Here is a 12,079-nt window from a genome sequence, read left to right on the forward strand (position 1 = left end):
CTGTCGGATTAAGGGTTTTCATTGTTCACCGGGCTATTCATGTAATGTGGGCGACACAGTGGACGACTGGTGTGGACATCTGCCTCACAGTTTTGAGAACTTACATTCAAATTTGGCCTCATCTGAAGACGATTTGCCGGTTCTCTCCAAACCTCAAAACACTTAATTGTCCATGGTTGTATAGGTATGTGCAAATAGTTGTTTTCCTTTTCTCACTCCCTTCGTCAGTTGGGATAGGCTCCAGCCTGCTCACGACTGTACTGAGGGTAAGCGGGACGGAAAATGGATGTGCGAGTGTATTTTTAAAGTAAATTCATTCTCAGAAGAAAGTCAGTATCAGTGTTTGAGTCATTGTGTTCTGTATGTGAAAATTCTGATACCAGATTCACCCAAACCTCCCACCAACACTCGTGAGACCACGCATTTGTTTTAATGAAGAATGTTATTCGAGTGCAGATGTACCTAAATTTGTGGCTTGTGGCTGTTTGGTTATGTTGTTTTTTTGTACACCCCTGGCAAAAATATTGAACTCACTGCCTCCAGATGATGGTCATTTCAATGCTTAATGATGGATAAAATAGGCAAATCAAGGATGTTCCTCAAACACACAATTTTTATTCACAATAAAAGAGGGTGGGGAAAAAAGCAAATGGGAAAAGTATCAGTTTCTTTTCAAGAGAAAGCACAGTGGGGAAAAAATTGCTCCATTATGAAGAATTATGGAATGAGCTTGTAATATTCAATTCTAAAAGAAACACCAACACCAGGTTGAATGTTATAATTGGGATTTAATTAAGAGCACTCACACCTTGAGAGCATTTGCACAAAGTGCATAGATCATTTTACCCTTGAGACTATGTGAATCAGTACTGGGATTTGCATGTCATTAAAGCAGCAACTCCCTGCCCTGTAGCAATAATTCCCTGCAATTTATCTTGTAAAACCGATACAGTAATTCTGCGCCACATTATGGACGTTGTTTTGGCGGTCCCGCTATATTTCAGATTTTTCTGTGTTGTTACTCTAGCTTTCATGCAATATTTTTGTTTTCCATTGGTCTTGCTCTCTATCAATGCGTTTCATCCTGTTACGATAGCAAATTCTTTTGAACCATATATTTTCCCAAAAACTCACAATAAATGATAGTATCATTGAACTGTTTTTTTTTTGGGGGGGGGGATTAATTATCATTTGCCCACTGATATAATGATATTAAAGGATAATTAAGAATTGAACACTGCTTACAAATTTTACACTGGTAATCAAACATATGAACACAACTGTGTAGGGTTCTCTCATTTCCTAAATAAAAGTAGGGCTGCATTTCGTAAAAATTACAAGTCAACAAAAAAGAAAGTTATACATGTACAAATAACATGCTTAACTTAAAAATTGTTTGTTTCCCCTTTGTTGTCATCTTGACACAACAGTGAATTCTCAAATTGAAAAAAATGAACAAATCTTAAAAACTGAACCCTTTTGGAGGTTGTTTTCTCAAACTTTTTTTTTTTAATTTGGTCCACGCATGGAAATTAATTCCCTTCATTCATTCCACACATCCTCCAGTTAGTGACTTCTGTATGTAGCAACTATTAAGCGAGCCAGAGAAACCAGTTTAATTCCTTAGCTTGCTAACCAGTAGAGCTGATGGTGGCTTTAATAAAATCGTTAACTTTTCCTATTGTCCCAGGTGTGTGGATCAATGGAGCAAAACTCCTTCCGCCAAAAGTTCACTACTTCGAGAGCGGTGTGTCCAATGTTACAACAATGAAAATTTATCAATTCCGGAAGAAAGGATCACATTGATTGTATTTATGGAACGTTACCATACCCTAGTCTGCCTCTGACTGATTAGCACCAAGACAGGACTTGTAATTTTTGTGGATAATGATTCTGACACACTTTAGCAAGCACACATACTGTACCATACATGGATAAGCAATGGTGTGCATCTTTGGATACAGATTCACCATGCTCATTTTTGTGCATCTCAAATGCGGGACACACCTAAAACGACATCTCTTCAGGGCGATTGACATGATTCATGGCTCCAACACAACAGATATCAGTTCAATTAAAGGAGAGAATTATTAAGATGATTTAAGAAGGGAAAACATAATGAAATGTTGCAAAGATGTGAGTTGTTCCTAATCAGCGGTGTCGAAAATCTGGACCAAGTACAAATAGAATTAGACAGTTGTGAAAGGAAACAGTCCTGGTTGACAAAGTAAGACCACAAAGTATTAAGATAAAAACATTAAGCAATAAGTCTTGAAACTACAAATGCACAATAAATGAGGTACAAATTGCCAGAAACTGCAGTCAACAACTATAACAAAACTGTTAGAAACTGCCTAAAGGAAATGAGATTTAGATACAGAAAAGCCAAATGAAAACCATCTTTAGCTTTACAGTGGAATGAAGAAAAGCAATCATGAACTGTGGATGAAACAATGAAAGCGATGAGTCACAAATCTGCATTAGGGAAGGTGATGATCCTGGAATTTTTGTTTGGTGGCATTCCAATAAGATTCATGAAAATAGCTGCGTGAAGAAAGCATGCATATTTCCACTGTCATTTATTTCGGCAGCGTGTCAGGTAAAGGCACTGGGGAGATGCCAGTCATTACAGTTTCAATAAGTTGACATTGAGATTTTGGATGCTTTTCATCCTCGATTGAAAAAGGATGTTTGGCGATGACATTTTTCAAAATAATGCATCTTCCCATAGAGCCTTTTTTTTTTAAATATGGGTGATGGAAATAGTTTATGGAAGATCTTAGTGTCCTCCACCCAACCACCCCCCCCCGCCCCCACCCCCCTAAAATGAACCAACTAAATGATCAACGTTAAGGAGCAATGATTCCATAATTTTAAATAATTGTGTGTGGCAGTGTTGGTGTCTACTCAGTTTTATGCCGACAAAAACACTTTGTGTGTCTTTGTCCAGGGATGGCATCGGAGAAGACGACCTGCGTCTCCTGTTCTCCAATGGCGGGGGAGCAGTCAAGGCCTTTAAATTCTTCCAGTAAGACTTATTTGAATTTAAATCTTTGAAACTTTAATCCATTTTCTATCGCTTATCCTGTTCAGCACCAGAGATAAAATGTAGCCTGATGGCTTTCGGGAGAGTGCTGTATAGCCTGAACTGGTCACCAATCAATGACAGGACACATACACACGTTGACAAAATTGTTGGCATCCCTCTGTTAATGAAAGAAAACTCACAATGGTCACAGAAATAACTTGAATTTGGAAAAACTACTACAGTAATGAATTTTTAAAAATGTGAAACTTAACCAATTAAAATAAGACATTGCATTTGAATTGTGGTAAAACAATTACTTTTAAAAAATAAACCCATGAAACAGGCTTGGACAAAAGTGACAGTACCCCTAGAAAAGATTGAAAATAATTTGACCATGTGGACATGCTCAAATATGTCCTGATGTACGGTGAAGAAAATAAGTATTTGAACACCTTGCTATATTGCGACTTCTCCCACTTAGAAATCATGGAGGGGTCTGAAATTTTCATCGTATGTGCATGTCCACTGTGAGACAGAGAGTATAAAAAGAAAAATCCAGAAATCACAATGTATGATTTTTTTAAATATTTATTTGTGATATACAGCTGCAAATAAATATTTGAACACTTGAGAGAACCAATGTTGGGTACAGTAGCCTTTGTTTGCAATTACAGAGGCCCTGTAATTGTTCACCAGGTTTGCACACAATGCAGGAGGGATTTTGGCCCACTCCTCCACACAGATCTTCTCTAGATCAGACAGGTTTCTGGGCTGTCGCTGAGAAACACGGAGTTTCAGCTCCCTCCACAGATTTTCTATTGGGTTTAGGTCTGGACACTGGCAAGGCCATGCCAGAACTTTGATACGCTTCTTACGGAGCCACTCCTTGGTTTTCCTGGCTGTGTGCTTCGGGTCATTGTCATGTTGAAAGACCCAGCCACAGCCCAGCTTCAATGGACTGACTGAGGGAAAGAGGTTGTTCCCCAAAATCTCACAGCACATGGCCGCGGTCATCCTTTCCTTAATACAGTGCAGTCCTCCTGTCCATGTGCAGAAAAATACTGCCAAAGCATGATTCGACCACCCCCATGCCTCACAGTAGGGATGGTGTTCTTGGAATGAAACTCATCATTCGTCTTCCTCCAAACACGGTTAGTTGAATTCTGACCAAAAAGTTCCATTTTGGTCTCATCTGACCACAAAACATTCTCCCAGGCCTCCGCAGGACTTATGAATTGCCAGGCTGATTCCTCACCTTTCTAAGGATCATTGAGACCCCACAAGGTCATATCTTGCGTGTCATCTCCACTCCGATTTAGATTGACCGTCATGTCGAACTTCTTCCATTTTCTAATGATTGCGCCAACAGTGGACCTTTTTTCACCAAGCTGCCTGGCAATTTCTCCGTAGCCATTTCCTGCCGTGTGCTGGTGTACAATTTTGTCTCTGGTGTCTTTGGACAGCTCTTTGGTCTTGGCCATGTTACAAGTTTGAGTCTTACTGATTTTATGGGGTGACCAGGTTTCTTTATGCAGCTAACGACCTCACAGGTGCATCTGATTCAGGATAATAGAGGAGTGGAAGTGGACTTTTGAAGGCGAACTAACAGGTCTTTGAGGGTCAGAATTATAGCTGATAGGTGTTCAAATACTTATTTGCAGCTGTATCACACAAATAAATTGTTAAAAAATCATTCATTGTGATTTCTAGATTTTTCTTTTTAGATTATCTCTCTCACAGTGGACATGCATCTACGATGAAAATTTCAGACCCCTCTCCATGATTTCTCAGTGGAGAACTTGCAAAATAGCAGGGTGTTCAAATACTTATTTTCTTCACTGTACCTCCTGCTGATTTTGAAACCAATCATTGATGAGTGAGTCTGACAATCACTGCCAATACCGTTCATTTGGATTATCTGTATTTTTCATTTGATTGATGGTGACTGATATTGGAGTTTGGGTTTGCTTGGCAGGTATTGTGCGGCGCCTGTGCAGATTGAAAGGGAACATTAGGGCTGAGTGATTATGGGAGTGGGATGATTTTTAAATCATGAAAAAAAAAAACTGTTTATTTTACAACTTTGGAGTGATTGAACAATAAAAACGAAACTAACTATAACTGAAAAGAATCAGAACATACATTTAGAACAAGTAAAATATATTAAAATAGAAGTTACAAAAAGAAAAGTAGTCAGGACTAAAAACACATGTTTTTAAACATGACTTTGTCAACCCAAATAAATAAATAAATATTCTGGCGTCCAATAAATTGAAACTACTTTTCAGTTTGTCCCATTATGGGACACCACACCGTGTCATTCTTTTTAATGTCAGCCTCTTTCCTGCATCGAAAACTGACTGCTCTCATGTCTTCCTTCACGACATCCATCATCATTCTCTTTGGTCTTCCTCTAGCTCTTATGCCTGGCATCTCCTCAGCACCTTTCTACGAATAGACTCACTCTCTCGCCTCTGGGCATGTCCAAACCATCGAAGTCTGCTCTCTCGAACCTTGTCGCCAAAACATCCAGCTTTGGCTGTTCCTTCGATGAGCTCATTTTGAATCCATCCAGCTCACTCATAGAGAGAACCTCAACATCTTCTTCCTGTTGTCTTTTCTGTGCCATGGTCTCTAATCCGTACATCATGGCTGGCCTCACCACTGTTTTATAAACTTTGCCCTTCATCCTAGCAGAAACTCTTCTGTCACATAATACACCTACACCACCTATTCCAACCTGCTTGGACCAGTTTCTTCACTTCATTACCACACTCACCATTGCTCTGGATTGTTGACCTTAAGTATTTCAAGTCATCTCCCCTTGCTATCTCTTCTCCCTAGTGCCTCACTTTTCCCCCTCCTCCCCTCTCATTCACGCAGATATATTCAGTTTTACTTTGGCTAATCTTCATTCCTCTACTTTCTAGTGCATGCCTCCTTCTTTCCAATTGTTCCTCCACCTGCTCCCTGCTTTCACTGCATGTCACAATATCATCTGCGAATATCATGGTCCAAAGGGATTCCAGTCTAACTTCATCTGTCAGCCTATCCATTACCACAGCAAACAGGAAGGGGTTCAGATCTGATCCCTGATGCAATCCCACCTTCACCTTAAATTCTTCTGTTACGCCTACGGCACACCTCAGCACTGTTCAGTGCCCTCATACATGTCCTGTACCATTCTGACATATTGCTCCGCCACACCAGATTTACGCATGCAGTACTACAGTTCCTTTCTTGGTACTTTGTCATAGGTTTTCTCTAAATCCACAAAGACACAATGTAGCTCCTTCTGACCTTCACCCAACTTTTCCACTAGCATCCTCAAGGCAAATAATGCATCTGTGGTACTCTTTCTAGGCATAAAACCATACTGTTGCTCACAAATGCTTACTTTTGTCTTGAGTTTTGCCTCCACTTCTTTTTCCCATAACTTCACTTTGTGACTTATAAAACTTCTTTCCTCTTTCATTCCCACAGCTCCACAAATCGCCTTTGTTCTTAAAAATAGGAACTGCCACAAACTTCCTCCATTCTTCAGGCATCTTCTCTCCCGCCAGTATTCTGTTGAATAGGTTGGTCAAAAAATCCACAGCCACATCTCCTCTTCCTTCTCACATTGTCTTCATTCATCAACTTCTCAAAGTATTATTTACATCTATTTTCCACATTACTAGCACCAGTCAACAGATTTCCATCTCTATCCTTAATCACCCTTACCTGCTGCATATCCTTCCCATCTCTATCCCTCTGTCTGCCCAACCTGTAGAGCTCTTTTTCCTCATTCTTTTGTGTTCAACATGGTGTACATGTCATCATATGGCCACCTCTATCTTTGACCTACATTTTATCTCAATGTATTCCTTTCGCCTCTCCTCAGTCCTCTCAGTGTCCCTCTTCGCTAATCTCTTTCCTTGTATGACTCCCTGTATTTTGGGGTTCCACCGCCAAGTCTCCTTCTCCCCTTTCCCACCAAAAGGCACACCAAGTACTCTCCTGCTTGTCTCGCTGATCATCTTGGCTGTAGTAGTCCAGTCTTCTAGGAGCTCCTCCTGTCCATTGAGAGCCTGTCTCACCTCTTTCCGAAAGGGCGCACGACATTCTTCCTTTCTCAGTCATCCTACAGACCACCACCCTAAGCTGTCAAGCTTAGAATCAGAATCAGCTTTATTGGCTAAGTCTGTAAAAACACACAAGGCATTTGCTGCCCTGGTACAACATTCAGAACAAAGAACAATACATTTCTGTTTATAGGAACTATTCCTTATAAGAGTCTTGCAAGGTTTAAAATGCTCTTTATTTAGAATAGGTAAGAGATAAGTGTGTTAACGTCCCACATTGTGTTAAACTTGTACAGAGTGTCTTTACCTGTTTGTGGTCCCTGTTATAGACCAGTGCAATGACAATTGTGCAAAGCGAGCAGTTTAAAGTGACGAATCATGCGATAGTCTACAAAATATATTACTAATACTAATACTGATTGGACCAGCAGGATGTGAGTGACTGTCCTAACATGGCACAAGGCAGAAAGTAGTAGGTTCGCTGATCAAGAATTTCATGACTTAATTGACAGAGAGAAAAAAAGTGTTCGAATGCCTGCTAGTTTTGACTTTTATTTACGTCAGTAACCTCCTTTAGGTGACATCGTCGGCACAAAATGTAATCCACTTGTGTGCTTCTAACTCTGCTTTTATTAATCGTCCTATGTTTCTGCCTCTTCTGGAAAAAAGTGTTCACTCCTGCCATTTGTGTCCTTTTTGCAAAGTCCACCACCATCTGTCCCTCAAAGTTCCTTTCCTGGATGCCGTACTTACCCATCACTTCTTCATCGACCCTGTTTCCTTTACCAACATGTCCATTACAATCTGCACCAATCACAACTCTTTCTGTGTCTGGGATGCTCAAAACTACTTCACCTAGTTCCTTCCAGAATTTCTCTTTCTACTCTAGGTCACGTCTTACCTGTGGGGCATAGCAACTGCTTACATTATACATAATACACTCAATTTCAAATTTCAGCCTGATCACTCAGTCTGATACTCTTTTCACCTCCAAGATGTTCTTAGTCTTCCTTTAAAATGACCCCTACTCAATTTTTCTTCCCATCTACTCCATGGTAAAATACTTTAAACCCTGCTCCTAAACTTCAAGCCTTACTAGCTTTCCACCTGCTCTCTTGGATGCACAATACATCAACCTTTATGCTCATCATCATGTCAACCAATCCCTGAGTTTTTCCTTTCATAGTCCCAACATTCGAAGTCCCTATACTCAGTTGTACGCTCTGTGCATTCCTCTTCTTCTGTCAACGAATCCACTTTCCTGCTCTTTGTCTTCAACACACAGTAGCTGAATTTACACCGACGTCCTGCAGGTTAACTGTGCCAGGGGTGGACTTTGTTAATCCGGGCTACAACCGTTCCGGTATGGGATTCTATAGATGAACGCTCATATTTGTTTGGCACAGTTTTACGCCGGAAGCCCTTTCCTAACACATCTGCATTTATCTGGGCTTTGGACCGGCCTTCAGATAGCACTGGCTTGTGCCCCCATAATAGGGCTGGATTGATTCAAAGCATTGGTAAATCCTAGAAACAAAAACATTTGTACAGTCAACAGCAGAAATTTTTTTTAACACACCCCTTTCAAGAAATGAACCTACTGCATAGCCTTAAGAGTGTGTATATCATGAATGCTCATTGGTTTTCTGAGACTCTACTGCACCTACAGGTAACTTGTTTGACATGTAGCAATAAAAAATATACAGAAAACGTGGATTAATCTGCTTTGTCACATTGGAATGCTATTATTTTTTAACACTACTGTATATAGCGGCACTCTCTTAAAACATAGAATTACATGCATGCTATTTAAAAAGTCACCCAGAGCAAAACTAACATCGGTTGTACTTTATAGAAGTATTTAACAATGTAAACAGTGAGTTTAATTGTAATTTATTGAAGTATTTAACAGTGTACATTTTCTCACACATCACATTTTCTTTATTAATGCTCATCCACAAATCCATCAAAGCTCTCATCTTCTGTATCTGAAATGAACATCTGGGCAAATCCTCCATCAAACACACCAGGTTCCCTCTCATCATTGTCAGTCTCGTTGCGTTGTGGCTGCTAACATATGATGCCGACTTTTTGAACAACAGTGGAAGCAGACACGTTAGCCTAAGTATCCACTATCCATTCACAAATAGTGGCGTATCTTGCCCGGCGCTGCCTCTCAGTCTGAATAAAGCTGTGTACACCATTTGTCATCCATCGCTCCTATGCCACTCGCAACTTCACTTTGTACAGTGTTTATGCTGATGTCCAGCGGTTGAAGTTGCTTCGTCAAGCCTCCTGGAATAATAGCAAGCTCCGAGTTCATTTGCTGCGCTTGTTTTTTCACGGCAGTTGATTTCTTCTTTGATTATTAATTCATTTCTCAAGTTGCCCTTCCAACTCGAGCCACATTGCCTTGTTTCCACGGAAACTCAGTTTCATCTTATTGTTCTTAACTAAACACCGGTGGTGGGCAGCGCAAAAGGACGCTATTATTGTCAAGTCTGTATGTGTCTTATGCCATTAGATGTTATTTCCAGTCACCCCTTATTCATTGAATCACACTGCAAAATGCACAAACTGAATAGATGTTATACTTTCAATTCGGGTTGGATTTTTATTTTTTTGTGCGCTGAATGTCTGTGCACAGAAACCACATTAGCAGTGCGCAAATGTCCATGCACGCAGCTTGGAGGCAACATTGGTAGTGGGTGTGAAAGGCAGCAATTGTGACAAAATGAATGGCTACGTGGTAGGAGGTGTCTAGTTTGTGGAATTGAACTTGTAAATCCAACCTCTTAAGTTTAATCATTTTATGACATTTTTCTCTGTGCTGTTCCTCCCCCAGGGACCGTAAGATGGCCTTGATCCAGATGTCATCAGTAGAAGAGGCCATCCAGGCACTCATGGATCTTCATAATTATGACATGGGCGGGAATCACCATCTCAAAGTTTCTTTCTCCAAGTCCACCATCTAAACTTGGTAGCTGATGTGAAGTGCTGCACTGAGCGAGGTGGTCGCTGTCGTACACTATAGTAAAAAAAAAAAAGAAAGTCAAATTCATGGTTCCTTCAATTTCTTGACCAGTAGAAAGCCAAAAGGTTGTTAATGTAATTAAAGCTCAATCCTTAAAAGAGCTAGTGATCTGGTGTGCTGCTCCTTCCTACAGTGTGATCCAGTGTCACATCACAACTGTTTGAGCCATGCCTTCTGTCCCTCTCTTTCTGGGCTTTATCAACAAATGATCTGATATGTACAAGTATGTCATGTTGCAACTTGAAAAAACTCCCTGCCCCAAAAGTATTCTTTCAACACAGATCAAGCTAAACATGATCTTTAAAAGTAGCCCATTCAAGGAAAGAACTAAAAAGGGGAATACAGTAAGCATTGACTTATGCATATGACATGGAATAAATTTGGCGCAAAGTCACATGTCATTTTGTTCAAGTCTTTTGGTTGAACTGCTCTGAAAAAGGTTTCAACACGTTTCTAGTCTTGGTCTCTGGATTTAGAAGAGACTGGTCAGTACATGTGCAAAGTACATGTGCCTTTAGATATTTTACTTGATTCTTAGCAGTTTGGAGAGGTTAGTTTCTCATTCTATTGCTTGGTCTCATTTTGTAAATTCATTAGTTTTTGGGTTTTTTAAATAAACATTTGTCATTTAAGCTGAGGTTCTCTGTCAGTTTTTGTCACTCATCTACTTCCGATGCGTGGATCCAAGTTTCATTTTCGGGGATTGTACCATTTTATACTTTAGTCTGTGAAAAGAGCTCCTTTTACCACAAAATTAAAAAAGTAAAAAATTATGTATGCAGACCATGATGTCTATCTTTCTTTTCTTGGTTGTCAATAAAAAGTCTGTGCTCTCTCTTTCTCTTTTCACGAATCTGCTGACTGTCCTGCTTTGTACTTTGGAAGACATATTTGATATATGCCAGTATGATAAAATTAAGATAAGGGCAATCCTCTCAAATCTGCTTTAATTTGGCTGTTCATTGGTAAAACAGTACAGGATTGTAAAGCCCAAGTCATTTTGTTGTCTTTTGAATAAAAACAAAATGTAAAAACAGAGAATCAGAATCTTCTTGTCAAGTAGGTCAAAAAATACACTAGAAATTTGTCTCCAGTAATTGGAGCAACTCTAGTATGACAACAGACAGCCATTTTGATGATAAAAACTTTTGAGGCCTAAAAACACTAGCAATTTACTGGCAAGAGGGAAGAAACGTCCAATGTCTGCTGCTTTTAGTTTGCCTTGTGTGGTGAGATGGCACGGTGGACGACTTGCAGCCTTACAGTTCTAAGTCCTGCCTGTGTGGAGTTTGCAGGTTCTTCCTGTGTATTGGTGGATTTACATATGTGCGTTCATCTGAGATGACACGCTGTGGCGACCCCGAAAGGGACAAGCCGAAAGAAACTTACTTACTCCTGTTTCCCCCCACGTTCCAAAAGCTTGCATGGTAGTTTAAATGAAGTTTCTAAATTACCCAGAGGTGCGAATGTCATCTTGGATGGTTGTTTGTATGTGCCCTGCAATTGGCTGGCAACCAGTTCAGGGTGTACTCCACCTCTCACCCACAGCAGTGATAGGCTCCAGCACACCCAATACCCGTGTGAGGAAAAGCGGAATGGAAGATGAATAAAGTTTGTCGTGCCTAACTCAGGAAGGAGCTGAAGAGATGTGACCAGAATGTGGTGGCTCCAAGGGGACTGCATAGATCATTTCCTTATTCATTTGTGTTCAGTTGAGTTCCGTAAAATACAATGGTGTCTTTTTACAGACATCATTGATTGTATCATTTATAAATTGCATTAAATAGTAGTGAGATAAGGTTCTTTGATGTGCCATTTCTGATATACTAAATCCAGTGCCTTCAGGAATAGAGTTTCAAAAAACAGCATGTCGTACTGTTTGAAGGACTTGGATGTGTGTTTCTTTGAACCAGAGTAAAAGGGAGGTGATGCTCTCTGCTCTGCTACCTAAGT

At 40.1% G+C, this 12,079-nt stretch overlaps 1 protein-coding gene across 3 annotated transcripts in view; it reads left to right on the top strand.

Annotated features, from left to right (window-relative positions):
* Window positions 1-10,758, top strand: part of LOC133510611 (polypyrimidine tract-binding protein 2-like) — a 71,979-nt gene extending 61,221 nt beyond the window's left edge. For all 3 annotated transcript variants that reach the window (XM_061838700.1, XM_061838699.1, XM_061838701.1), the window contains exons 16-17: window positions 2,951-3,028; window positions 9,938-10,758. In XM_061838700.1, the coding sequence (XP_061694684.1) occupies window positions 2,951-3,028; window positions 9,938-10,067 (208 nt within the window). In that variant the 3' untranslated portion in view covers window positions 10,068-10,758. The remainder of the gene's footprint in view (window positions 1-2,950; window positions 3,029-9,937) is intronic.
* Window positions 10,759-12,079: the final 1,321 nt, after the last annotated feature.

The sequence above is a fragment of the Syngnathoides biaculeatus genome, chromosome 13 (genome assembly GCF_019802595.1).
Source record: "Syngnathoides biaculeatus isolate LvHL_M chromosome 13, ASM1980259v1, whole genome shotgun sequence".
In the NCBI taxonomy this organism is placed as follows: domain Eukaryota; kingdom Metazoa; phylum Chordata; class Actinopteri; order Syngnathiformes; family Syngnathidae; genus Syngnathoides; species Syngnathoides biaculeatus.